Raw genomic sequence first — 20358 nt, forward strand, 5'->3', positions numbered from 1 at the left:
AAAACTGGATTACGTCAATGTTCCACTGTGAAGTGTGGAAAGAATCATAACGTTTTGTTCAGTTATGAACATTTCAGAGTTACAAAGACCCTCCTTTCCCGAGGTGTTTGTAATGCTGAGGTTCTACTGTGTGAGCACCTGCGTTTACAGGATCGCCCCAAGGGGGCTGCTCCTAAACAGAACAATGCATATTCTCAGGTGGAAACTACTCCTGGTCTTTGCTGTGCACATTTTCCCCACAGGAGTTCATGCAAAAGGCAAAATAAATAAATATACAAACCCGTGGGTCCCATAGACAGAGCTACATCTCCTAAGAGCCTATAGTCCCAGATGCTGCTGCCAGACTTGGAACAGACAGGGTTGCCCTACCGCCCCGTGACCTACTACAGGATAATCACTTGTGGCTATGTCTAGACGGGCATGATTTTCTGCAAATGCTTTTAATGGAAAAGTTTTTCCGTTAAAAGCATTTGCGGAAAAGAGCATCTAGATTGGCACGGATGCTTTTCCGCAAAAGCACTTTTTGCGAAAAAGCGTCCGTGCCAATCTAGATGCGGTTTTGCACAAGAAAGACCCGATTGCCATTTTCACCATCGGGGCTTTTTTGCGTAAAACAGTTTTTAGCTGTCTACACTGGCCCTCTTGCGCAAAAACACTTCTGGAAAAGGGATTTTGCCCGAACGGGAACATCAAAGCATTTGCGCAAGAAGCACTGATTTCGGACAGTAGAACGTCAGTGCTTTTGCCCAAAATCAAGCGGCCAGTGTAGACATCTGGCAAGTTTTTGCGCAAAAGCAAATGCTTTTGCAGGAAAACTTGCCAGTCTAGACGCAGCCTTGTCAGTTTCTGCTTCTGTAAAATGGAGATCCGGATAGCACAAAGGACTGTGAGATCTGCAGGGCAACAGCAAGGCATTAGTTTCCCCCTTCAAAAAGAAAAAAAGATGTCAGTCAAGTTGCAAAAGCTCCAAAGGGGAGTCAAACAAAGTCTATCCCCATTCATTAAATTGGTAATGAAAATAGTTTAAACTGCTTCTGGAACGCACAAAGGGGCTAAAAAAAGGGTTTTCTCCCCATACACAAATCTCCCAGGATTCCTTCTAGAGTAGGACACACACTGCACTACAACTCCCAGGATCCTGTACGAGCCATGTGATTTTTTTTTCTCTAGCTTTGCAAGTGACCTATATTGAAACACCCACCGCAATTTACCAAAGTGCTGAGTTTCCTGAAGCGCAGCAATTGTACCTCGGGGTCGGGCTCACTTTACAAACTCCCTCCCTTTCTGGGTTTGTGACACAGCACAGGAGACATAAAGACGCCAGCACGATGCAAGTAAGTACATTTCCGATCGGAGGGTTGTAAATCTGCCGGGACTGTAAACTACAGGTTGGAGTCAGCGGATACACACCGGGCTTCCCTTCAAGTGTAACTGACACATTCGGGGCATTTCGTTAACAACCCGAACGCAGGGGGCTGCCCATGGGAAGGGTTACATTTTGCACAGAGGTGGCTCTGCTGTGATCTGCCCATTTATCCAGGGGCAGTGCAGGATGTGGTGGATACAGTAACTTTCTTAGGGACAGCACGAGGCAGTGAGTCCCTGCTCAAGTGAATGTTTCCCCTGCTCCCACCCAATGGAGGGGAGGGCTCTGGGGGTTGAGCTTTCTGACTGGAAAATGTCACATCTCAGAGGGCCACATTAAGCTAAAAATTATCTTCTCAATCGTCCCCCTTGGCCTGCAGCTGCACCGTTGCAAGAAGTAATTGCCTGAGGACCGTGCTCAGCAGACAGACTGATGGAAATAAATCCCCTTTGATGGAGAGGGCGGGGTACTTGGTAACGTCTACTACCCCCAGCCCCATTTTGTAGGCATGGTAGTCAATGGCTCTGCCTGGAGTCTGGGATTGTAGAAGTACAGCCCCTAGCGCAGTTGCTTGCAGCTCCCAGCTGTTCTGTCTTCTCCACCTCACTTTGCTTCTCTCCACCTCTGTGCTCCAGCGGCCCTTTCTATGAGAGGTACTCGGCCAATCTAACCATGGTTGAGCATAACTCAGACTAACCACTGATCTAAAGCAGCTAGTTTGAGAACCACAGATCAAGGGTGTGGGGGGGAGGTCAACGTTTTTTAAAGTCCGAGATAAGTTGATGATGTTGGGCCGTTTTGGCCAAAGATCACGGATTTCCTCAACATTTTCATTTTTCTGATGAAAACTTTTGCCATTTGCCACTTGCAGTGTTCTTTCTACTCCTCCCCACCTTTTTCCAAAGGTTGATTTAGGCTAGACCCACCTACATACAGAGTTCTGCCCACGAACTATGCCAGTCAGGGTGGAAAGACGTGATCCCTAACCAACATAGGTAAGCTAGCAAAAGCCCCTCTGCTGACAAAGCTACATTTTGGCTGGCGTCGCTTGTTTTGCTCAGGCAGGGTGATTTTAGGGTACCAGAATCAGAAAAGTGTAATGCTGGAAAGGACCTCAAGAGATCACGTAGTCCAACCTGCTGCACTGAGACAGGACCAGGTATAATGAAATGAGACCATTCCTGACAGATGTTTGTCTAACCTTTTCTCAAAATCCTCCAGTGACATTGGTTCCCAAATCTCCCTTGGAAGCCTATTCCAGTGTTTGGCTGTCCTTACAGGAAGAAAGTTTCACTGTACTGGTACAAAGCCCAGCTTTGCTATATCTACATGTAAACCAGGAGTTTTGTGCCAGGACAGTATCCTGGTATTTCTATTCCAGGAAAGCACTCCTGGTGTGCACTGGACAGCATTTTAGCAAATGATCAGCTTTCCTGGTTAGGACACAGTAACAGAATCACTGAAGTTGGAAGATAAGGATCTAAACTAAAGTTATGTACATCTTCAGGATTTTCCCCTGCATTCAACCGAGTGTCTAATCGAATTAGAAATTAGTCTTGGGGCTTCTGACACTTCTCACAGAAAAACACTGACATTCTGAGTCACTTCCAGTAATAGAATTTGTTCTTTTTAATTATTGCTACTTTTCCTCATGTTTGTGAGAATCTGACTCCCGCCCTTATCCAGAGGCCACTGAAGTTGTAAAGACTCCCAATCGCCAGTAAAAATAACAAGGAGTCCTGTGGCACCTTAAAGACTAACACATTTTGTTGGACATCAGCTTTCATGGGCAAAGACCCACTTTGTTGGATGCTTCTGGCTGGTATATCTGTTTGCAGAGCTGTTCTGGATGCCACAGTTCAACATTCTCCCTAAGAAATGAAGTGCATTAAAATTTAATTTTAATTAGTGAAGTGGATCATCAGATGTATTAGCTTACTGAGGCACAGTTCAGCTGTCTGATCATTTAATCCATAGACCACGAGTGGAGCGAATACAAGGTGATGATCAGATGCAGAGCTTGAAAAAAGAGGAACGAAAAGTGACTCATGATAGCACTTGGGAAGTGCGTTGCTCCCTTTGCCTCCACCAACAATTAATTGCTAAATGGGGTTGCACTTCCCAGCCCTCCGGGTGGCCCTCCCTGCACCCCCTCTCCCCACAGCACCTGTTACCCCAACACAAGCTGCCTAAGTTCAAATCCAAAATCTAGTCTGATTTCCCCAGCTGTCAGGGGGTGTTTGGATCCAGAGTTTTGTTTTCAGGCTCATTTCTAGCAACCACAGATGTTTACCTACCATAGTCCAGTGGGAGTTAGGCACCTAACTACCTTTGAGGACCTGGGCCAGTATAGGTCAGTGACTCACCCTTCTGTAACTTCCACTCCAGCTCATCGGATGAAGTGGGTTTATCCCACGACAGCTGATGCCCTAATAAATCTGTTAGTCTCCAAGGGTATGTCTACACTACCCCGCTAGTTCGAACTAGCGGGGGTAATGTAGTCATCCGCAGTTGCAAATGAAGCCCGGGATTTGAATTTCCCGGGCTTCATTTGCATGAAGCCAGCCGGCGCCATTTTTAAATGCCAGCTAGTTCGAACCCGGTACAGCTAGTTCGGATTAGGAAGCCTAATCCGAACTAGCTACTCCGTGCCGCGTGTAGCCGCGCGGCATGGGGTCCGAACTAGCCGGCATTTAAAAATGGCGCCGGCCGGCTTCATGCAAATGAAGCCCGGGAAATTCAAATCCCGGGCTTCATTTGCAACTGCGGATGACTACATTACCCCCGCTAGTTCGAACTAGCGGTGTAGTGTAGACATACCCCAAGGTGCTACAGGTCTCCGCATTCTTTTCCCCATAGCTAGCGAAGCTTTTGGGCTTTAGGATTACCTCCATCTACCTGAAATCTAATGTAGTCCTTCAACAGCAGTTTGAGGTAGCAGGTTATTACTTTAGCCCAATGCCTCACCTCCTATGACATCATGTTACAATGTGTTTTAATCATTGTCCTTGCTCTTCTATCGCACTTTTCATCCCTGGTTCTCACAATGCTTCAGAAAACCAAGACACACCATGGTTAGCCCCATTTTACAGATGGGAAAACTGAGGCACTGAACAATGACAACTTGCCCCAAATCACTTTGGTGGTCAGTGATTAAGGTTAGGACTCAGGTTTTTGACTCACAGACAAGATCCCTGTCCACCGCACCGTGCTGCCTCCACACTGTTTTGAAATGAGATCCATGAGATAAACACAATGTATCTAAAATCTGTTTGACAGCCACTGGAGCGTTTTGTTTTTAAATAACATTAGAGCAGGAGGATGACAATCGGGATTATTTCTAGGTCTTTCTGCTGACTTTGTGGCTTGACCTTTGGCAAGTCATTTAACTTCTGTTCACTGACCCAGCGGTAAAAAAAAGGAATGATAACATCTTAATTGCTTTAAAGTTCTTTGGGATCCCCAGCTGAAAGCTGCCATGTAAATGCAAAGTATTATTATTTAAAAGCTGACACATTGACCTTAAACCCCCTTTACCATAATGTGGGCATTTCCCCTAAGAGAATTGCTACATAGGAAAATGTTTTTCTAGTTCCTTTTTCTCCATGTGATTTGGCTGAGGGTTTTCATTACAATTAAGGCGATGACTTGTAAACAGGACTGACTTCCGTATCGATGGGTGTAACACACTTCTGTGGGTGTGAGGAGTGGGAAAGTGAGGCGACTGACCATTGCTTTGGTCAGGCTTTTGGCTTTGGGCTCTGGGGTGCCACGCCTAGAGTAGAAAACACAGTACTTCTTTTTAAATTGCTTCCACAGGTTGAAACTTTGCTTAAAGCTGGTTTAGCTTAAATTGGCGAGGCTTAAACTGGCTTAAGTGTGTGCATTCGACTGGTGAAACTAAACTGATTTTAAATTGATTTTCATAGAATCATAGAACTGGACGAGACCTCTAGGGCAGGACCAATTCCAACTAAATCAACCCGGCCAGGGCTTTGTCAAGCCGAGACTTAAACACCTCTAGGGATGGAGACTCCACTACTTCCCTAGGGAACCCATTCCAGTGCTTCACCACCCTCCTAGGGAAATAGTTTTTCCTAATATCCAACCTGGACCTCTCCCACCACAACTTGAGACCATTGCTCCTTGTTCTGCCATCTGTCACCACTGAGAACAGCCTCTCTCCATCCTCTTTGGAACCTCCCTTCAGGAAGTTGAAGGCTGCTCTCAAATCCCCCCTCACTCTTTGCTTCTGCAGACTAAACAGACCCAAGTCCCAACTAAACAGACCCATGTCTTCACAGCACAATAGCCACCGTGAAGGAACCACAAAGCAGCCACAGAGGCACCTGGGAAATCCAGCCAATGCAGGGGGGACAACCCAGCAGGCATAGCCACACCTAGAAGAGCCCCAGCTTTCAGGACGGAATCTTGGCAGGGCATTCCTAAACCCTGCTATCGGGATAGCAGGAACAGTCCATAGGGCTCACCAGCGACCTGGCTGCCTGTTAGGACATCCTTCTCCCTTGGGTTGGGGGTGGACCAGCCCCCAGCATCCTTGCATAGTAAAGGTTCCAGGAAGACTTGGCCCAGGGAGCTGACCCCTGTCCTCACACTTGGAGCATTTCCTCCTCAGTTGGGGAGAGCCAGTTTCTCATTGTGCATCTGAAGGTGGCAAATGTAATGACAGGTGGAAGCTCCCTAGTCCGGCAGTCTCTGGTCCAGCAACATCCGTGGCCCGCCATGATTTTAGTTAGCGGGATGTCCACTTATCATGGGTGTGGCCAAGTTTCCTGCAGTCCCGTAAAGTTTGCTTATAGCTGCCAGCCCTGTGCTGTTATTTAGCTCTAATTTACCCCTAAACATCTCCTAAGAGCCGGACTCAGTGCTGAGAATGCTGCTAAACGTAAGCCTGGGTCCTTTTCCTTTTCTTCTTGTTGCCTTGTGCCAATACGGTAACATTGTGTAAGACTAACACTTTGTTATGAAGCGAGCCGATCAGCCTTAGCTAGGCGTAGGCTTATAGAGGGTGTATCAGTTCAGTCATGCAGTATTAAGCAGTATTGCACGGGCTGTTCCATTTTATTCGCCTCAGCAAAATAAGAGTCCCACTCGCTACAAAATTGACTTCCCATGGTTCGGCATTGGTGCCAGATTAGAGAGGTTCAACCTGTCCTGGATGGAGTACTGGGATCTGGGTTCAGATCCTGGCTGAGTCACTGAATATTTCTACATGCCCATTTTCCCTTTTGCAAAGGGGGAAAAAATGCTCCCAGCACAATGAAAGGCCTCAAATTGATGGGTGAAGTATGCCAAGTCCTGATATAGTCTCATTTAAACACTATGATTATAAATCTGCTGCCAAAGGAAATTCAGAAGAATGAACCAATTACATGTGATAATATGCTTTGTACAATGCCCTGACTAAGCATGTAATTAGATCCTGTGTACTGGATGAATACATACATCTATTAGGCAATATTTCTAGCCCAGGCAGGTCGCTTCAGAAGCATCCTGGAAATTACTGTGCAAAATGCGTCGTTTGCACTTGCCATTAACAAACGTTGCAGTTGGGGGTGGCATGTAATTAAAAAAGCAAAGGCCAGGCCTTGACTGCAGAAAGATGCATTTTTAGCTGTCGCCATTTAAAAGGCTAATGGCGACAAGGAACAAGGTGTCTACAGCCTTGGTGTAGCCCAAGTATTGCCCCAAACTGTAGTCCTTCCTGGCCCCACACAAACACTTGTAACTGGTGTAACAAGGGGAGTTCAGCCATGAGGAAGGAGGTCGAAGGTTAACGCTGTCTAAATGTGCCAAGGAAAAATCTGGCCCCGTTCTCCAGGGTCATCTGAGCAAATGACTTTTTTTACCCCTTCAGCAAAGCCAAACCCAAAGGAAGATGAATCCAAGCAATTCTGGGGCCGTGTGTGTAGGAGGTTCAGTGCACCATGCAAGATAGGTGCCCGTAGTCCGGGTGCAGCTGCAACCCGATGAAAGCTGCATGCTTCAGGACGTAGCACTAGTTTTGTAAAATAGGCCTCAGAGGACCCAGGCTGGGACTAGGAAGGGACCCTTAGTGTCACTGGTAGCAGCGCCCAGAGGATCAGCTCGGAGTGAAATGCAGGAACATACCGCGCAGAAGAGAGGGCTCTTCCCAGAACGGTGCCTGTGCTGCTCAGCCGGAAAGTCGTGTGCGTGGCTGGAGAAACGTGCTCCGGGGAAGGGACTTGCTGGCTTGGAGGAAACAATTGGCCCAAGTCCTGCGGCCAGAGCAAGGGGCAGCGAGGGAAGAGTCTGCAGCTTCTCTGCGTGTGCTCTAACCGCAGAGCTGCTTTGCAAAAGGCCTCAAGCGGCACCTGACTGGCCTGCACCATCCCCCTCGCAGGCCCTTCCGAATTCCTCCTGGCACAGGCTGGGTTGGAAGTACGTCCACTCCCTGACCCTGCTGCACCTCAGGCTCGGGGCCGACCAGGGCTCTTGAACCCTGAGCCACAGGCCATCTGCGTGCAGAGCATAATCGCAATCCGGCCCGGGAGACCGGAGGAAGGAGGGGGGATGTGCCGGTACTCAAGCCCCGCCCCCTTCCTCCCACTGCACCCTGACCCCAGAGGGACGTGGCCTTGGGGTTACTGGGGGGCCTGGTGCAGGGCGGCAGTAGCTGTCGGGGCCCCCGCACACCCCCTGGCTCCCGCCGCTGTGTGGAAGTGCCAGGGGGTGGGGGACCCCTGACCACTGCTGCTGCCCCATATCAGACCCACCCACCCCCAGGAATCCCCCCTCAGGGGTGGGGCGTCATGGGAGGGGAGTGTGGGATGATGGCGGGAAGTGGCAGGTTTGGGGGGCAGGTACTGGCGCACACACATCCCCCATGTCGGCTGGACTGAGGAAACGCTCCGGTCCGCAGACAGCCCTCAGGCCGTGAGTCGGAGACCCCCGATCCAGACTAGGAAGGAAGGTGCTTTTTCCAACAGGGTGCAGCCTCCACAGCCTGCTGGATTCACGCTAAGCCAGCGTTTTCCATCCACTTAAACTAGCTTGCTTGAGGCAGTTTATTGGAAAAGCCCCTTTCACATCCTCTCGGCCTCAGACCAGCATGGGGGGGGGGGGCACTACTGAGATGCACATTGCAGGGCAGAACCCTGGAACGCTCCTGCCTTGGTGACAGGAACGCCAGGCAAGGGTGCATTGGCTTAGAAAGAGCCGCCCACCCCACCCCTTTTTCCAGCACTTTGGTACCTCGCCCCTCTCCCCTCTACACCGAACGGTGCTTTCGGAGGGATCTGGCAACGCTCGGAGCAGGGCTGTCCTTACCCATAGGCAGAATACAGCACGCAGCTGTAGGGGGGCTGCTGGGGCTTAGCTCCCACCCACCCGCCGCCTCCTAGCCGTGTGCTGCGGCGCTGCTTCCTCCGGAGAGGGTCTAGTTCACTTCCACCTGGAAAAGCCTGGCAGAGCTGTTAGCAGTCACGGAACCTGGGAAGGCCGCTCACCTGGCAATGAAGCCATCGGATGGGCACGTGCCAACCCACGGTCTCTATGGCAACATCTGGCATGCGGGCCGTAAGCGGCACACGAGAGGATTTTGTGTGGTACACGCAAAGAACGCCCCCCCCCCCAATGGGGAGCCGGTGCTGCTGAGCTAGCATCGTGTCCCCCTCAAGATTGGAGCCAGCGCCGGGTTCCTGTGGGGGAATTGGGGGGGGAGCCCCGAGGCTCCGCTTCCGGCTTGTGGGGAAGCGTGCACGCACTGCTCCTCCCCTCCCAATAGGAAAAGCCAGAGCGGAGCCCAGGGCAGGAGACCAAGTGCAGACCCGTACGCCGGGGGGTGCAAAGGGTGCGAACGCACCTCCCCATGGTCTCCCGTGTGGCTGATTCCTGCCAGGGGAAAGGCAAGAGCAAGGCCTTGCCCAAACCTCCTTCCCCCCATGCTCTGGCCGCTTCTCTGGGGCTGATTCTCCTCTCCCTGCCTCCCGTCCAGGAGTGAGTTTCCTGCTAGGAGCCAGAATCAGTGAGTGACATGGGGTGCGCAGTGGCAACCCCCCTCCCGGGAGAGTGGCAAATCTTGGGCAGGCCACTTGGGAAAGGCGCCGACCCCGGGTCTCTGCTGTCCCGGCCTGACTTTGCAGTGTTAGTCGGCAGGGCCTTGGTTTAAAAGTGGTCTCCAAGCAGTTCAGGAGCGCGTTGCTGAAGATTATAAAATCACCGCTCTAGAAATCCTCCCTCCAGCGGGCAGGCGTCAGGGCCCCCGTGTAACAATGCTGTGTAGAGCCGCGCGACTCCTACAGACGGCCCTGGCCTGGTGGATTTTCTAGCCGCCACGTCCTGCCCCCACAGGAAAGCACCACGGTGGGAAACATCCCGTATGCTACAGCGCAAAGGGAACCGGCGCGGAGCGCGCCACTGTCCCAAAGGCAGCTCACGGCACTGGCACTGCGCCAAGGAGAAGTGAAACTGCCTGAGCCCCACGGAGCCGATTGCTGGCACTCCCCCGGGCTTTCCAGCCGCCCCAGCCACACGGCCTGCTCCTCGCTGCCATGAGCTCCGCCGCTCCCTGGCAAATCTCAGGTGGCTCCTGGCATGGCTACTCAAACCGAGGGCCTGTGGCTGAGGGTGCTGCAGCCAGGAGCCCGGGCTCCATTCGGGATCACGCTCTCTGTGCTATCCCAAAAGTGAGCTAGTCACATGGGCAAGTCAGGCCACTACTCTGGGCCTCGGTTTCCCCACATGTAAACTGGGGCTAATGATTTGTAAGAACCAGGGAAGAGTCAGGACTCCTGGATCCCATTCTTAACTCGCCTTGGAAGCACAGCCAGGTTCTCTAACCTCTCCGTGCTTCCATTTGCTGATAAAATGCAGCCCACGACGGCTTCCCCCGGCAGGATCCTGTGCGGCTTTATTCCCGTCGCATTGTGTGCCACACTCCCTACGTCTAACCTGCCAAGCAACTTGGGGCTGGTTCGGGGAGGTGTCTGAGCTCAGCATTCCCAAACCAGCAGCCCCTGATTCTGGTCTGCCTGGTCTGGGGCTTTCTGCCGGGCAGCTTCTCCTCTCAGCGGGTGGAGCTGAACCAAACAGAACCGGAGCAAACCGTTTGTCCTTTGCCGTGAAGACCCAGCGCTCAGGGGAGCTGCCCCGAGGCAACTCTGGGGAGAGCCCTTCAGCTGGGTTCAGCAAGGGCAGGCCGTTCCAAGAGGGTTGGAACTCAGCTGTTGGCTCAGCGCGCCGAGGAGGTCGCTGCTTGTTGCTAGTGGAACCGTCTCCCTGGCATAATCCTGGGGAAGAGACTTTACCAAAGCAGAAGTGCCTGCCCTGAGCTAAAGAGACAGAGAAAGGGAAGTATGAGGGGCTGGGCGGAGCAGGAGGGACCAGATTGGGGTCAGGAAACAGGATACAGAGACATGCAATGCACTGGTGTCACTGGCACTGGGCAGATTTGAACCTGGGGCTTAGCGTAGGAGCTGCTACAGCCTGTGCTATAAAGCCAGCTAGCACTCAGCTTAGGCTGTAGAGCTCCCTTGTTCTTACCTCTTGCTGCAAGCGGTCTAAGTGCCATTGCCTGGGCCAGCGAACCACCCGAGGTGTGCGGGTGACACCGGCTCCAAGCCACAATCCTTAGCATCGTGGGAGATGGAGGGGTGTAGATCACACAAGTAGCCACCTCCTGCGACCCACCCTCATACGCGAGTCCGCCGTTGGTAGCCTCAGAAAGAAGCCACCAGCCCCACCAGAGGGGGCCACTCCAGACCAGGGTTCAGCTTCCCTGGGGGTGCCCATGGGGAGCCCTGGGCCCAACTGATTATTCTGCAGCGAGGGAGGTTTGCAGCCCCCAGGGCTAGGCCACCCAGCACGTTATTTCAAACCAAACGTCTGGACCAACCCCCGCCAGGCGGCAGAAAATCTGCCTCGCAAGTGGGCAGGAGGCAGCAGAAGCCAATTCCAGGCCCGCCTCTGGGGACCTGAACAGCACACGCCAGGGAGAGGGCAGGGGCAGGCCACCCAGGAGACACACTCCACCCCCTGAGGGGGGTTCCAAAGAGGATGGAGAGAGGCTGGGCTCAGGGGTGCAGATGGCAGAACAAGGAGCAATGGGCTCAAGTTGCAGTGGGGGAGGTCAAGGTAAGAGATTAGGAAGAACTATTTCCCTAGGAGGGGGTGAAGCACTGGGCTGGGTTCCCTAAGGAGGGGGTGGAATCTCCATCCCTAGAGGGTTTTAAGTCCCGGCTTGACAAAGCCCTGGCTGGGATGATTGAGTTGGGTTGGTCCTGCCTCGGGCAGGGGGCTGGACTCGATGATTCCTGACTGAGGCCTCTGCCAGTCCTGGGATTCTAGGATTCAGTAGATCTTCCAGGAAGGACCCTATGGCGCTTCAGCTAGAGCGGAAGGAAGGGCGGCGGCGGGTGGCATCCTGGGAGTGCCCTCCTGCAGCAGGGAGTTCCCCCCCTTCCTGTACAGCTACAGATGGGGCCATTCAATTTGCACAACTGGCCCCTAGACATTGGCCCTGTGCAAACTGCAAGCTGCCATTGTGCTGTTTGGGCCGGAGCCCGTGCTGGAGGAGGAGACGCTCCACAGCCCTTCCGCCGAAGCCTGCACAACCGGGGGAAGGAGAAGACTCTGAACAGCAGCTGACACGAACAGCTGGGAGAAACCAGCCCAGAGAGACCTGGTCCATGAGGGATTGCACGTCCCACCACAGACTGCAGCTGTTACTGAAACGCAACAGGCGATGCAGCAGCCTGTGCTGGACCCTCCCTACCCCCATGAGGAGCGGAGAGCCGCTGGGCAGAGCCTGCGCAGAGCCAGACGGAAAGGCCATTGCACAAATCACGGCCAGCTCTTTAAAACACACATGGGTGGCCTAGGACTTGAGTTGCTGGTCTCAGCCCAGGTGGCGTCCGCATCACAAGCCCCACTCTCGTGGGTGTCCCCACTGCCCTTCCAAGGATTGGGTGGCCTATGGAGGCTGCGCCATCCTTCCTGTCTCAAGGGGAAGGATGGCCCAGTGGTCAGGACTTGGGAGACCTAGACTCAGTTCCCCATTCTGCTACAGACTTCCTGCAGGGCCATGGGCATGTCACTTAGTCTCTGTTCCTATCTGTAAAATAGGGATACCGGCACCTCCCAGGAACAAAGATTGTGAGGCGCTCACATGCCATGGTAACAGGGGGGCACACACATACCTCAGCTGCCTAAATAGAGCCCTCACAGTGGCTCCTTCTATTAGTCCTTGAAACTGCATCTGTTTCCCCCCTCCATGGTCCAAAAAGACCTCATCTCCACCCCCGCAAGGCTGCCGGGTCCCAGCCCTCACCTCTCTGTCAGAAGCCTGTGGCTTGCTCCTCCAGCCCAGCCTCCACAGCTCCCTGCATTGGCTGCGAGTTCCCAGCAAGACCGGCTGCCTAGACAGGCTGGCTTTGCTTTCTCCTCAGAGTCTTTCAACAGTGCAACTGCCAGAACTGCAAGCTGCAAGCAAGCCCACAGGAAAGCATCACAGAGAACACACCAAGACAACCAAAGGATGCACATGGCCGCTGATAAGCTTATCAGAGAGCTGCCCCCAGCTCCCACACGGGCTCTGGCAGATGAACTCACAAGCTCGACACGGCTTTTGCTCCGCCCGTGAGCGCTGCCTGAAAGCGGTGGGTGTGTTCTCGGCCCGGCTCAGCTGCACCGCCACGCCCCACGCTGCCCTTTGTGGCCGCACATACCCGGGCTAGCTTGGTGACAATGAGAGTATACACACCAGCAGGGAGTTCCTCTCCTCTTCCCCCCCCCCCAAGCTCACTGCAGGTCCCTTCTTCAGCTCTGAGCTGCAGAGCCTGGGACTGGGTCCTTCGCAGACCACAACCGGACAGCTTGGGGCTGGAGGGGGAAATCAACATTCCCTTCCCTCCAGGTAACAGGACGCCTGCCTCGTCCCAGCCGACGGCACGGCCTGGTCTGGCCCATTGTGAAAAATCACCCTTTGACACTCCAAACACTTCCCAGAGTTTACATTGGCCATGTCTCCCCTCCCCCCAGAAGTTATACACAACCCCACACCACACACACGTTGCATTTGTAACACAACCTATGCCAAAGCTATTTCAACTTGAGCTCCCAAAATATTGCCGGAGCTTGCCGTGCCTGTCACTGGTTTGCTCAGACAGCTGGTTTCCCCTAGTCTGTGTACTAGGAATGCTCTCCCCATTCCCTGTGGCTACACAAACAGGCCCTGAGACAGCCTGGCACTTGTTCATCAACAATAAACCCACTTTTATAAAGAACAATCGACATTCCTTAGAAGCGGCAGGCACTCTCTCTCAGAGGCTGTGATTAGCGATCATGGGTCTGTCTCCACAGCTGGAAATCTGGCATCGGCTGGTAGGAGATGGGGCAGCTGTATTTATATTCCACCCCAGTCCAGTTTCTAACTTTTGCCTTTGGTCTCTTCCAGATGCATTTCTTCTTCTCAGACAAGGTGGTGCTTTTGTTTGACTTCTGGAATGTCCACAGCCCAGCAGGTAAGAACCAGAATCTGTGGATTATTCGCACGCCAGAGCCCCCTAACTTATACCACCGTCATTTGTACTCTCCACCGAGCCTGAGACCTGGTCTAGTTAGGGAGTTATTTCAAAATAACCCCGCTCAGGTTGAGTTAATAAGCAGAAAGCAGCCTCACTACCAAGCCTGTTCTGAAAAAATGGGCAGGTTATTTCAAAAGCTGCATGCCTGCTTTCCTTGAGGAATAACGCTCATTTCATTTAAAAAAAAAAAAGCAGGCATGTGGACGCTCCAGTGCTGCTATTTTTAAATAACGACTCCCCAGAGTAATTTGAACTAATTACTCCCAGTGCTTCCTGGGGGGCTAAGCCAAAGTAGAGCATTCACATCAACAGAGCCTGTCTCAGACTCATTTTGAGGGTTCCCCATAATATGGACACACTAGATCGATTTCGTTATTTCAGGAGTTATTAAATCGATTTTCGTTATTTCAAAATTATTTCCTAGTGTAGACGTGTCCTGAGAGAGCAGCGGGGTATGTGCGGTTATCAGTGAAGTGGTGTGTTAGGGTTTACTCTAGCAGAGGCCATACTCTGTGCTGGTTGGGTGATAGAGGAGGGAATACGAGAGGCTATTCAGCTTACCGTATTTTAGCGAATATACCCCACACCCGAATATACCCCACACCGGAATATACCCCATGGTTTTTGCTATTTGAGTAAAAAAATGTCTCGTATACCCCACACAATAGTATATCCTGTGGGGTATACTTTTCTTTCAAACTGTGCCAGGGGTAGATTTGCTACTTTACGGTGCCGGTGGAGGGGAGGGCGATGGGGGGGGGGGGGGGGGAATTAGACTCACAGCCCCGGTTCCTGCGGGCACTCACCTCCCCGGACCAGCCTCTGGGCAGGGAAGTGCTCACTCCCCGGTTCCTGTGCAGGTGAGTAAAAAACCCAACTATATTATACCCTATGCACGAGTATAGCCTGCAGGGGGGTGGGGTGCGGGGTTTGTAAAAACGAATATAACCCTCAGGTTATATTTGCTAAAATACGGTAATCACTGTAGCAATCGACACCAAATCCAGGACTATGAAAACAGGCACTTGCCTGCACAGAAAACTCCAACGGAGAACATGGTTCTCCATCCTCCAGAACTCTACACATGCTGCCTGCCCCAGCCCCACTCCGGTTTTCTGGGGGCTCCCGCCTACCCTGTTATAGCCCTGGGCTCTCCCCGTGAAATTCCACGCCTCCCCCGAACTGCCACATCTCAAGCCGCTGAAAGATTGTCCACGGGACGGCTCAGCAGGGACTGATGCCTGGGGCACAGTTGCTAGGAACAAGTTACCATAGCTCGGGGGTGGGCAATAATCTTTGATTGGGGGCCACTCCAAGGTTTTGGAAAGTGGTCGAGGGCCGCATGCTTCAATGATATGAATGGAGGAGATGAGGGGTCTGGGATGGAGGTTGGGTGCAGAAGGGAGCTTGGGGTAAGGGATTGGGGTGCAAAGGGGGAGGGAGTTTGGGTGACGGAGGCGGTTGTGACCTAGGGCAGAGGACTGGAGTGCAGGGGTTTGGGATGTGACCTAGGGTAGGAGGGGATTGCGATCTGGGGCAGGAGATTGGGGTGCAGATCTGGAGGGGGTATGAGTGCCACAGGGGGACGGAGGGTTTGGGTATGTTGAGTGGGGGGAGGCAGAGAGTTGGGGCAGGGAGGGACTGGGGTGCCAGAGGCAGGCTGCCTGCCTGCAGAGCTTGAAACGTTTCGCAGCCAGCCAGCCTGGCCATGTGCTTCAGCGAATAACTGAGCGGAGGAGGAGGAGTGTGGTTCTTCTTGGCTGCCTGTTATTCAAACAAACAGCTCCCATTGGCTAATTTTTAGCCAGAAACCAGCCTATGGGATTGGGCTGGAGGCAGGGCAGCTCCTGAAGCTTCGCCCTCCCCTCCAGTTTTGAAACAGAAAGGAAACCCACCAGCCGCATTCCTGCAGGGTGCACGTGGCAAGCAGGGGAGCCTGCCTGGGGCTCCCCGCTGCCTCGGCAGGCCAGTTGCGGCCTGCGGGCCATACTCTGTCCATGCCTTCCATAGCTGGCCACCTGTGCTCCAGCGTGGGCCAGGAGCAGGCTGGGGCAGCCAGGGGGAGCCACGTAGGGGGACAGAGCAGTTATCGGTCACACACCAGCTTTGTCCATCGTTCTACCTCTCCCATCCCCCACCCCGAGGGCCACGCCCATCAGAGCTGCAGAAAGGCCTGGCCGAAGAGGGTGCTGAGACTCAGCCTCCGCGTTGCCACCGCACGGGGGGGAGTACCGGTTTGGTCGCCGCTTGGGCGGGACCGAGGAGATGCCCGGAGAACGTGCAGCGACGTGCTCTGCTGCGGGCGGCCCAGGCAGCGAATCCCACCCCAGCCAGCTGCCACTCAGCAATGCTAGGAGCAGGCCGGGGGAGCCGTTCTGGAACGTGGGGCTCAGGAAGAACTTGGTGCCACGTGTCTGTCCCGTGGAAGAGGCTCTGGCCCCAGCTGGGATGGGCAGATGGGGCAGCCTCGGTGGGGTGGGTAGAGGCCGATGGCCCTAGAAGCATCCCTGGCATGGAGCTCGGCAGCCTGGGGACCGAGGAGAAGAATAAGGGCAGGGCAAAGGCGACAGAAGTGGCGCGCCCGTGGCAGGGGCAGCCGGGCTCTGGCGTGATGGCTCTGGCCCGCGGCGTGGCGTTTGCCTTGCAGGGATGGTGCTTTCGGTGCTGGTGGTGCTGCTGCTGGCGGTGCTGTACGAGGCCATCAAGATCAGCAAGAGCAAACTGCTGCGCCAGACGCTGCTGGCCCTCCCCACCAGCCTCAGCCAGGAGTCACTCGGGCCGCCCGACAGCGGGTCTGTCAACTCAAACCTGGGGCAGCAGAACCCCAGCTCCAAAAGGTACCCCAGGCCCAGCAGGAGGCGGGGGGGGGGGCACAGGGTGCTGGCAAAGGGCCTGGAACCGCATTGGCTGGCTGGGCCCAGCGGAACTGCCCCCTTGGATCCGCCCCGACCAGCTGTGTTGGGACGGTGCGAGAGACCTGGGAAGGCTTCCTATGCATGCCCGAAGAGCGGCTGGGGTGCATGGGGAAGACGGGGCGGGGGCGGCCAGGCAAAGGGGACAGTCACTATGGGGCTCTGGACCCCTGCCTCTACTGCAGCCACAGCGCTGGCCAGAACCCTGGGCCCTTTCGAATTGCCGCCGGAGCCCCACAGCAGGGCACAAGGCAGAGAATTTCACCACGTTAGGGCCAGACGTAATCCCGGCCTGGAAAGGGTTCAGAGAGCAGCGGCAAGTCGCAGCCCGTCTGCAGAAGAGGGAACACTTAGTTCAGAGTTAATCCAGCCACCACCGCCCCCTGATTTCGCAAAGGCCCAGAAAGCCAAACACACAGGAAAGGCGGGTGACAACGCCAGGGAAACTCTCATACCGTCCCGCTTTGCATTTCCCAGTTGGGGCGGGGTGAAGTTTCAGCTACAAACCGGCCTGAGAGGAGGACGCTCGTGGAGGGGACAGGGATGGGGACAGGCTCCAACACGGGGTCATTTTGGTCTTGTAGCCTGCACAGCGTTGGCAGCGGGCTGAGCTCACTGCCTCGCATGGTGCTGAAGGTCCTGTTGTGTCTGTGGGCTTCTCCCTCCGTCTGTATCCTGCTGCCCTCTTGTCTGCGACCGGGGGGGGGCAGATACGGCCCTCCAAGCCATTTGATCCAGCCCATGGCCCACCCTGCTGCCCCTCTGCCCCCAGGCCAACAAGCCCCAGGTGCAGGGGCGTGCCCAAGGTCATTCGCTGCTCAAAACGGCTGGCGATTCCTCTAGGCGCCGGACGGATTGACCTGGGGGCAGGGCAGTGTGTGAAGCCTCCTTCTCCCCCCACTGGGGGCACATGGTGCCCAGAGGAAACCACCCCTCCCACCTGAGGCCCCGCCCCTTCTGGCTGAGGCCCCGCCTTTCCAGGGAACAGCGCGAGCCCACAGCCACTAACAAAATCAGGGATGTGGCCCCGCTGCAAAAATGTGTGCCCGGCCTGTAAGCTGGGTCGGTGACCGCCCTCAGTTCTGTGTGTACGGCGCGTAGCGCACACGGGCCGGGCCCACAGGGAATGGGGGCTCCCTGGGAGGGACCAGCCTGCCTCAGCCACTCAGCCCAGCCAAAACAGCCCCGTCGACACACCCGCGCCGGGGGAATCCAGCCAGCTCGGCGCCGGCTGGGAGCGGCGATTGCACAGCAGGGGGGTGCAGCCCACAGACCCGGAGGCAGCACCGTGCCCACATCAATTAACCTCACTTCATGTTACACCCACAATGCACTCCGGGCTCTTTGGCCCTCAGCCATTGGCTGGGGCTGCCCTCCTGCGGGGGACCCACTCAGAGGCCTGGGGGGACAGTGCTAACACGCAAGGCTTGCTCGCCCCAATGGTGACTCCACTTTTCTTCTCCGGGCAGGTGGTTTCTGTACCACGTTAGCCAGACCCTGCTCCACGTGGCCCAGGTGGTGATCGGTTACCTGGTGATGCTGGTGGTGATGTCCTACAACGCTTGGATCTTCCTGGGGGTGATCGTGGGCTCCACCCTGGGTTACTACTTGGTCTACCCAGTGCTGCACACGCGATAGAGACGCCACCGTGTGAGATAGAGGCACCGTGGCCTTCCAGGGCGCGGCCGAGACAAAGAGGGCGACATCTGCAGTGGCAGGACGTCGAAGGAGGCGCCACTGGCGACCAGGCTCACGCAGGACTGGGTCTGGTGGGAGAATCATCCCCAGGCGCTGGGGGGCTCTCCCTATCCCCCCCTCCGAGGGGGAGTTTCTTCCCCTCACTGTGGCCGCCACTTCTCTACAGCTCTCCATTTTGAAGATCGTTTCTGGAGCGTTCCTGCCAGGCGGCCCTCACCAAGCAGGGGCGGGTCCCCCGAGGCACTGAACCATGCCAAACCAGGCTGGGCAGAGGAGGCGCCTCCGCCCTGCAGCTGCCTGCACCCGCACCTCCCAAGACGCGCGCTCACCAATGACTTCAAACCCCCCCCCCCCCACACACACACTTCTCACTCAGGAATCCCAGGAGCCTTTCCCGGCTGTCGGGGGGACTCGGGGCTGGGGACAGAGCAAGCGGACGCACTGCAGGCTGGGCGTCCATTAGCAGGGGCCAGAGGGAGGGGAGCGTGCGGGGACGGATTGGGGGTTATTTCACCCTCCCTCCCAGCTTGTTCGTGTTTCTGGCTGGGCTCCCTGCCTGCTTTGTCCGCTTCTCCCTGCTGCTTGTGGGCAGGAGGAAAACAAACCTCAAGAGGCTCATGCTGGACTCTCCCCTTGCACTGTGCCTTCCGTGTTCCCCTCAGCACCAGCTGTCCGGCTGGATAGCGCAGGGCGGAGACACAGCTCGGCCCCGCCCCCACACACATCTGGAGCCGAAAGAAGCAAGTCAGTTGATTTGAGAGTCTTGCCCATGAAGTGGCTCGTTTGCTTTGGAAACCGGGGGCTGGTGTGTTTCCCAGACCCGGCTGGGCCGGTTTTAATAAAGCTCTCCTGATTGCTTGGCTACTTCTGTGTGTGCGCCTGGTAGCAGGACCAGAGCTGGCTTACACGGGTCTGAAAGAGGACGTGTAAATAGATGGAGCTGATCAAAACTTCGGCTCCCCGAAGGACAGCCCTTCTCCCCTGGCAGGGAACGGCTCACAAAGCTGCAAGGGCTGCAGCCAAGCGTAAGCTCTGTTAAAGCAATTGCCTACCTGTTAGCCATAATGCCCCAGCTTTGATTCAGCTGCGACAACTGAGGCAGGCGGGAGCCCCATTTGTAGACATGCACCGGCAGCCCCCAAAACGATCCGTGGATGCCCTTGGCCGTGCGCACATTTGCAAGATTCTCGATACAAAATCTGTATCCACGGCCACATCCCTCCTTGCAAAAACGAGCCGCGGTTATCTGCAGTCACCTCTGCGTAGGCGGCTACTCGCAGATACCCCGGGATTTACGGTGGGTAGCCGCAGATTGGCAGGGCTCTCCCTGTTCATAGAGCAGCAATCCATTGTGCTTGGGGCTGTACAGACAGAACAAAAGGATGGTCTCTCTTACAGCTAAGAGACCAGGGCTTGCACTGGGTCTTCCGTCCAACTGGCTGCATGGACTTGGGGCAAAGCTGTTCATGGCTCTGCAGAATGGAAATACCCTGCTTTGGAAAGTGCTCGGACATTAGCCTGCCAGAAAGCACCACCAGGGAGGTCACCCTGGCCAATTACCCTCATTACAACTCAATTCTAGGCTCCTGCCATCCCGTGGGGTGACCCAGAAGGCAGCATTTTTACTGACAATAAAGGAGAGATGGTCTGGTTAAGCCACAAGCCGACTCGGGAGATGTGGATTCAGTTTGTAGAGCCCTGGTCTTTCTATGCCTCACTTCTCTATCTGTAGCACGGGGACACTGCCTCCTCCTCTCTCCCAACCCCATGGCATACACACTGCACACTTTGGGGGGTAGGGACTGTCCTAATGGCT

General features: G+C 54.8%; 1 protein-coding gene across 2 annotated transcripts; it reads left to right on the plus strand.

The window, feature by feature from the left end:
• The first annotated feature begins 1201 nt into the window (after window positions 1-1201).
• SLC31A2 (solute carrier family 31 member 2) lies at window positions 1202-19406 on the plus strand. Of its 2 annotated transcripts, none has more exons than XM_075905814.1 (4): window positions 1202-1334; window positions 13803-13869; window positions 16580-16769; window positions 18314-19406. In XM_075905814.1, the coding sequence occupies exons 1-4, from the start codon at window positions 1329-1331 to the stop codon at window positions 18480-18482; spliced, it is 432 nt and encodes a 143-aa protein (XP_075761929.1). In that variant the 5' UTR covers window positions 1202-1328; the 3' UTR covers window positions 18483-19406. The 2 variants fall into 2 exon arrangements, with proteins under 2 accessions (XP_075761929.1, XP_075761928.1); XM_075905813.1 differs by lacking the exon at window positions 1202-1334 and adding an exon at window positions 4170-13005.
• The last annotated feature ends 952 nt before the right edge of the window (window positions 19407-20358 follow it).

This window comes from Pelodiscus sinensis, chromosome 22 (assembly GCF_049634645.1).
Source record: "Pelodiscus sinensis isolate JC-2024 chromosome 22, ASM4963464v1, whole genome shotgun sequence".
Classification (NCBI taxonomy): Eukaryota; Metazoa; Chordata; order Testudines; family Trionychidae; genus Pelodiscus; species Pelodiscus sinensis.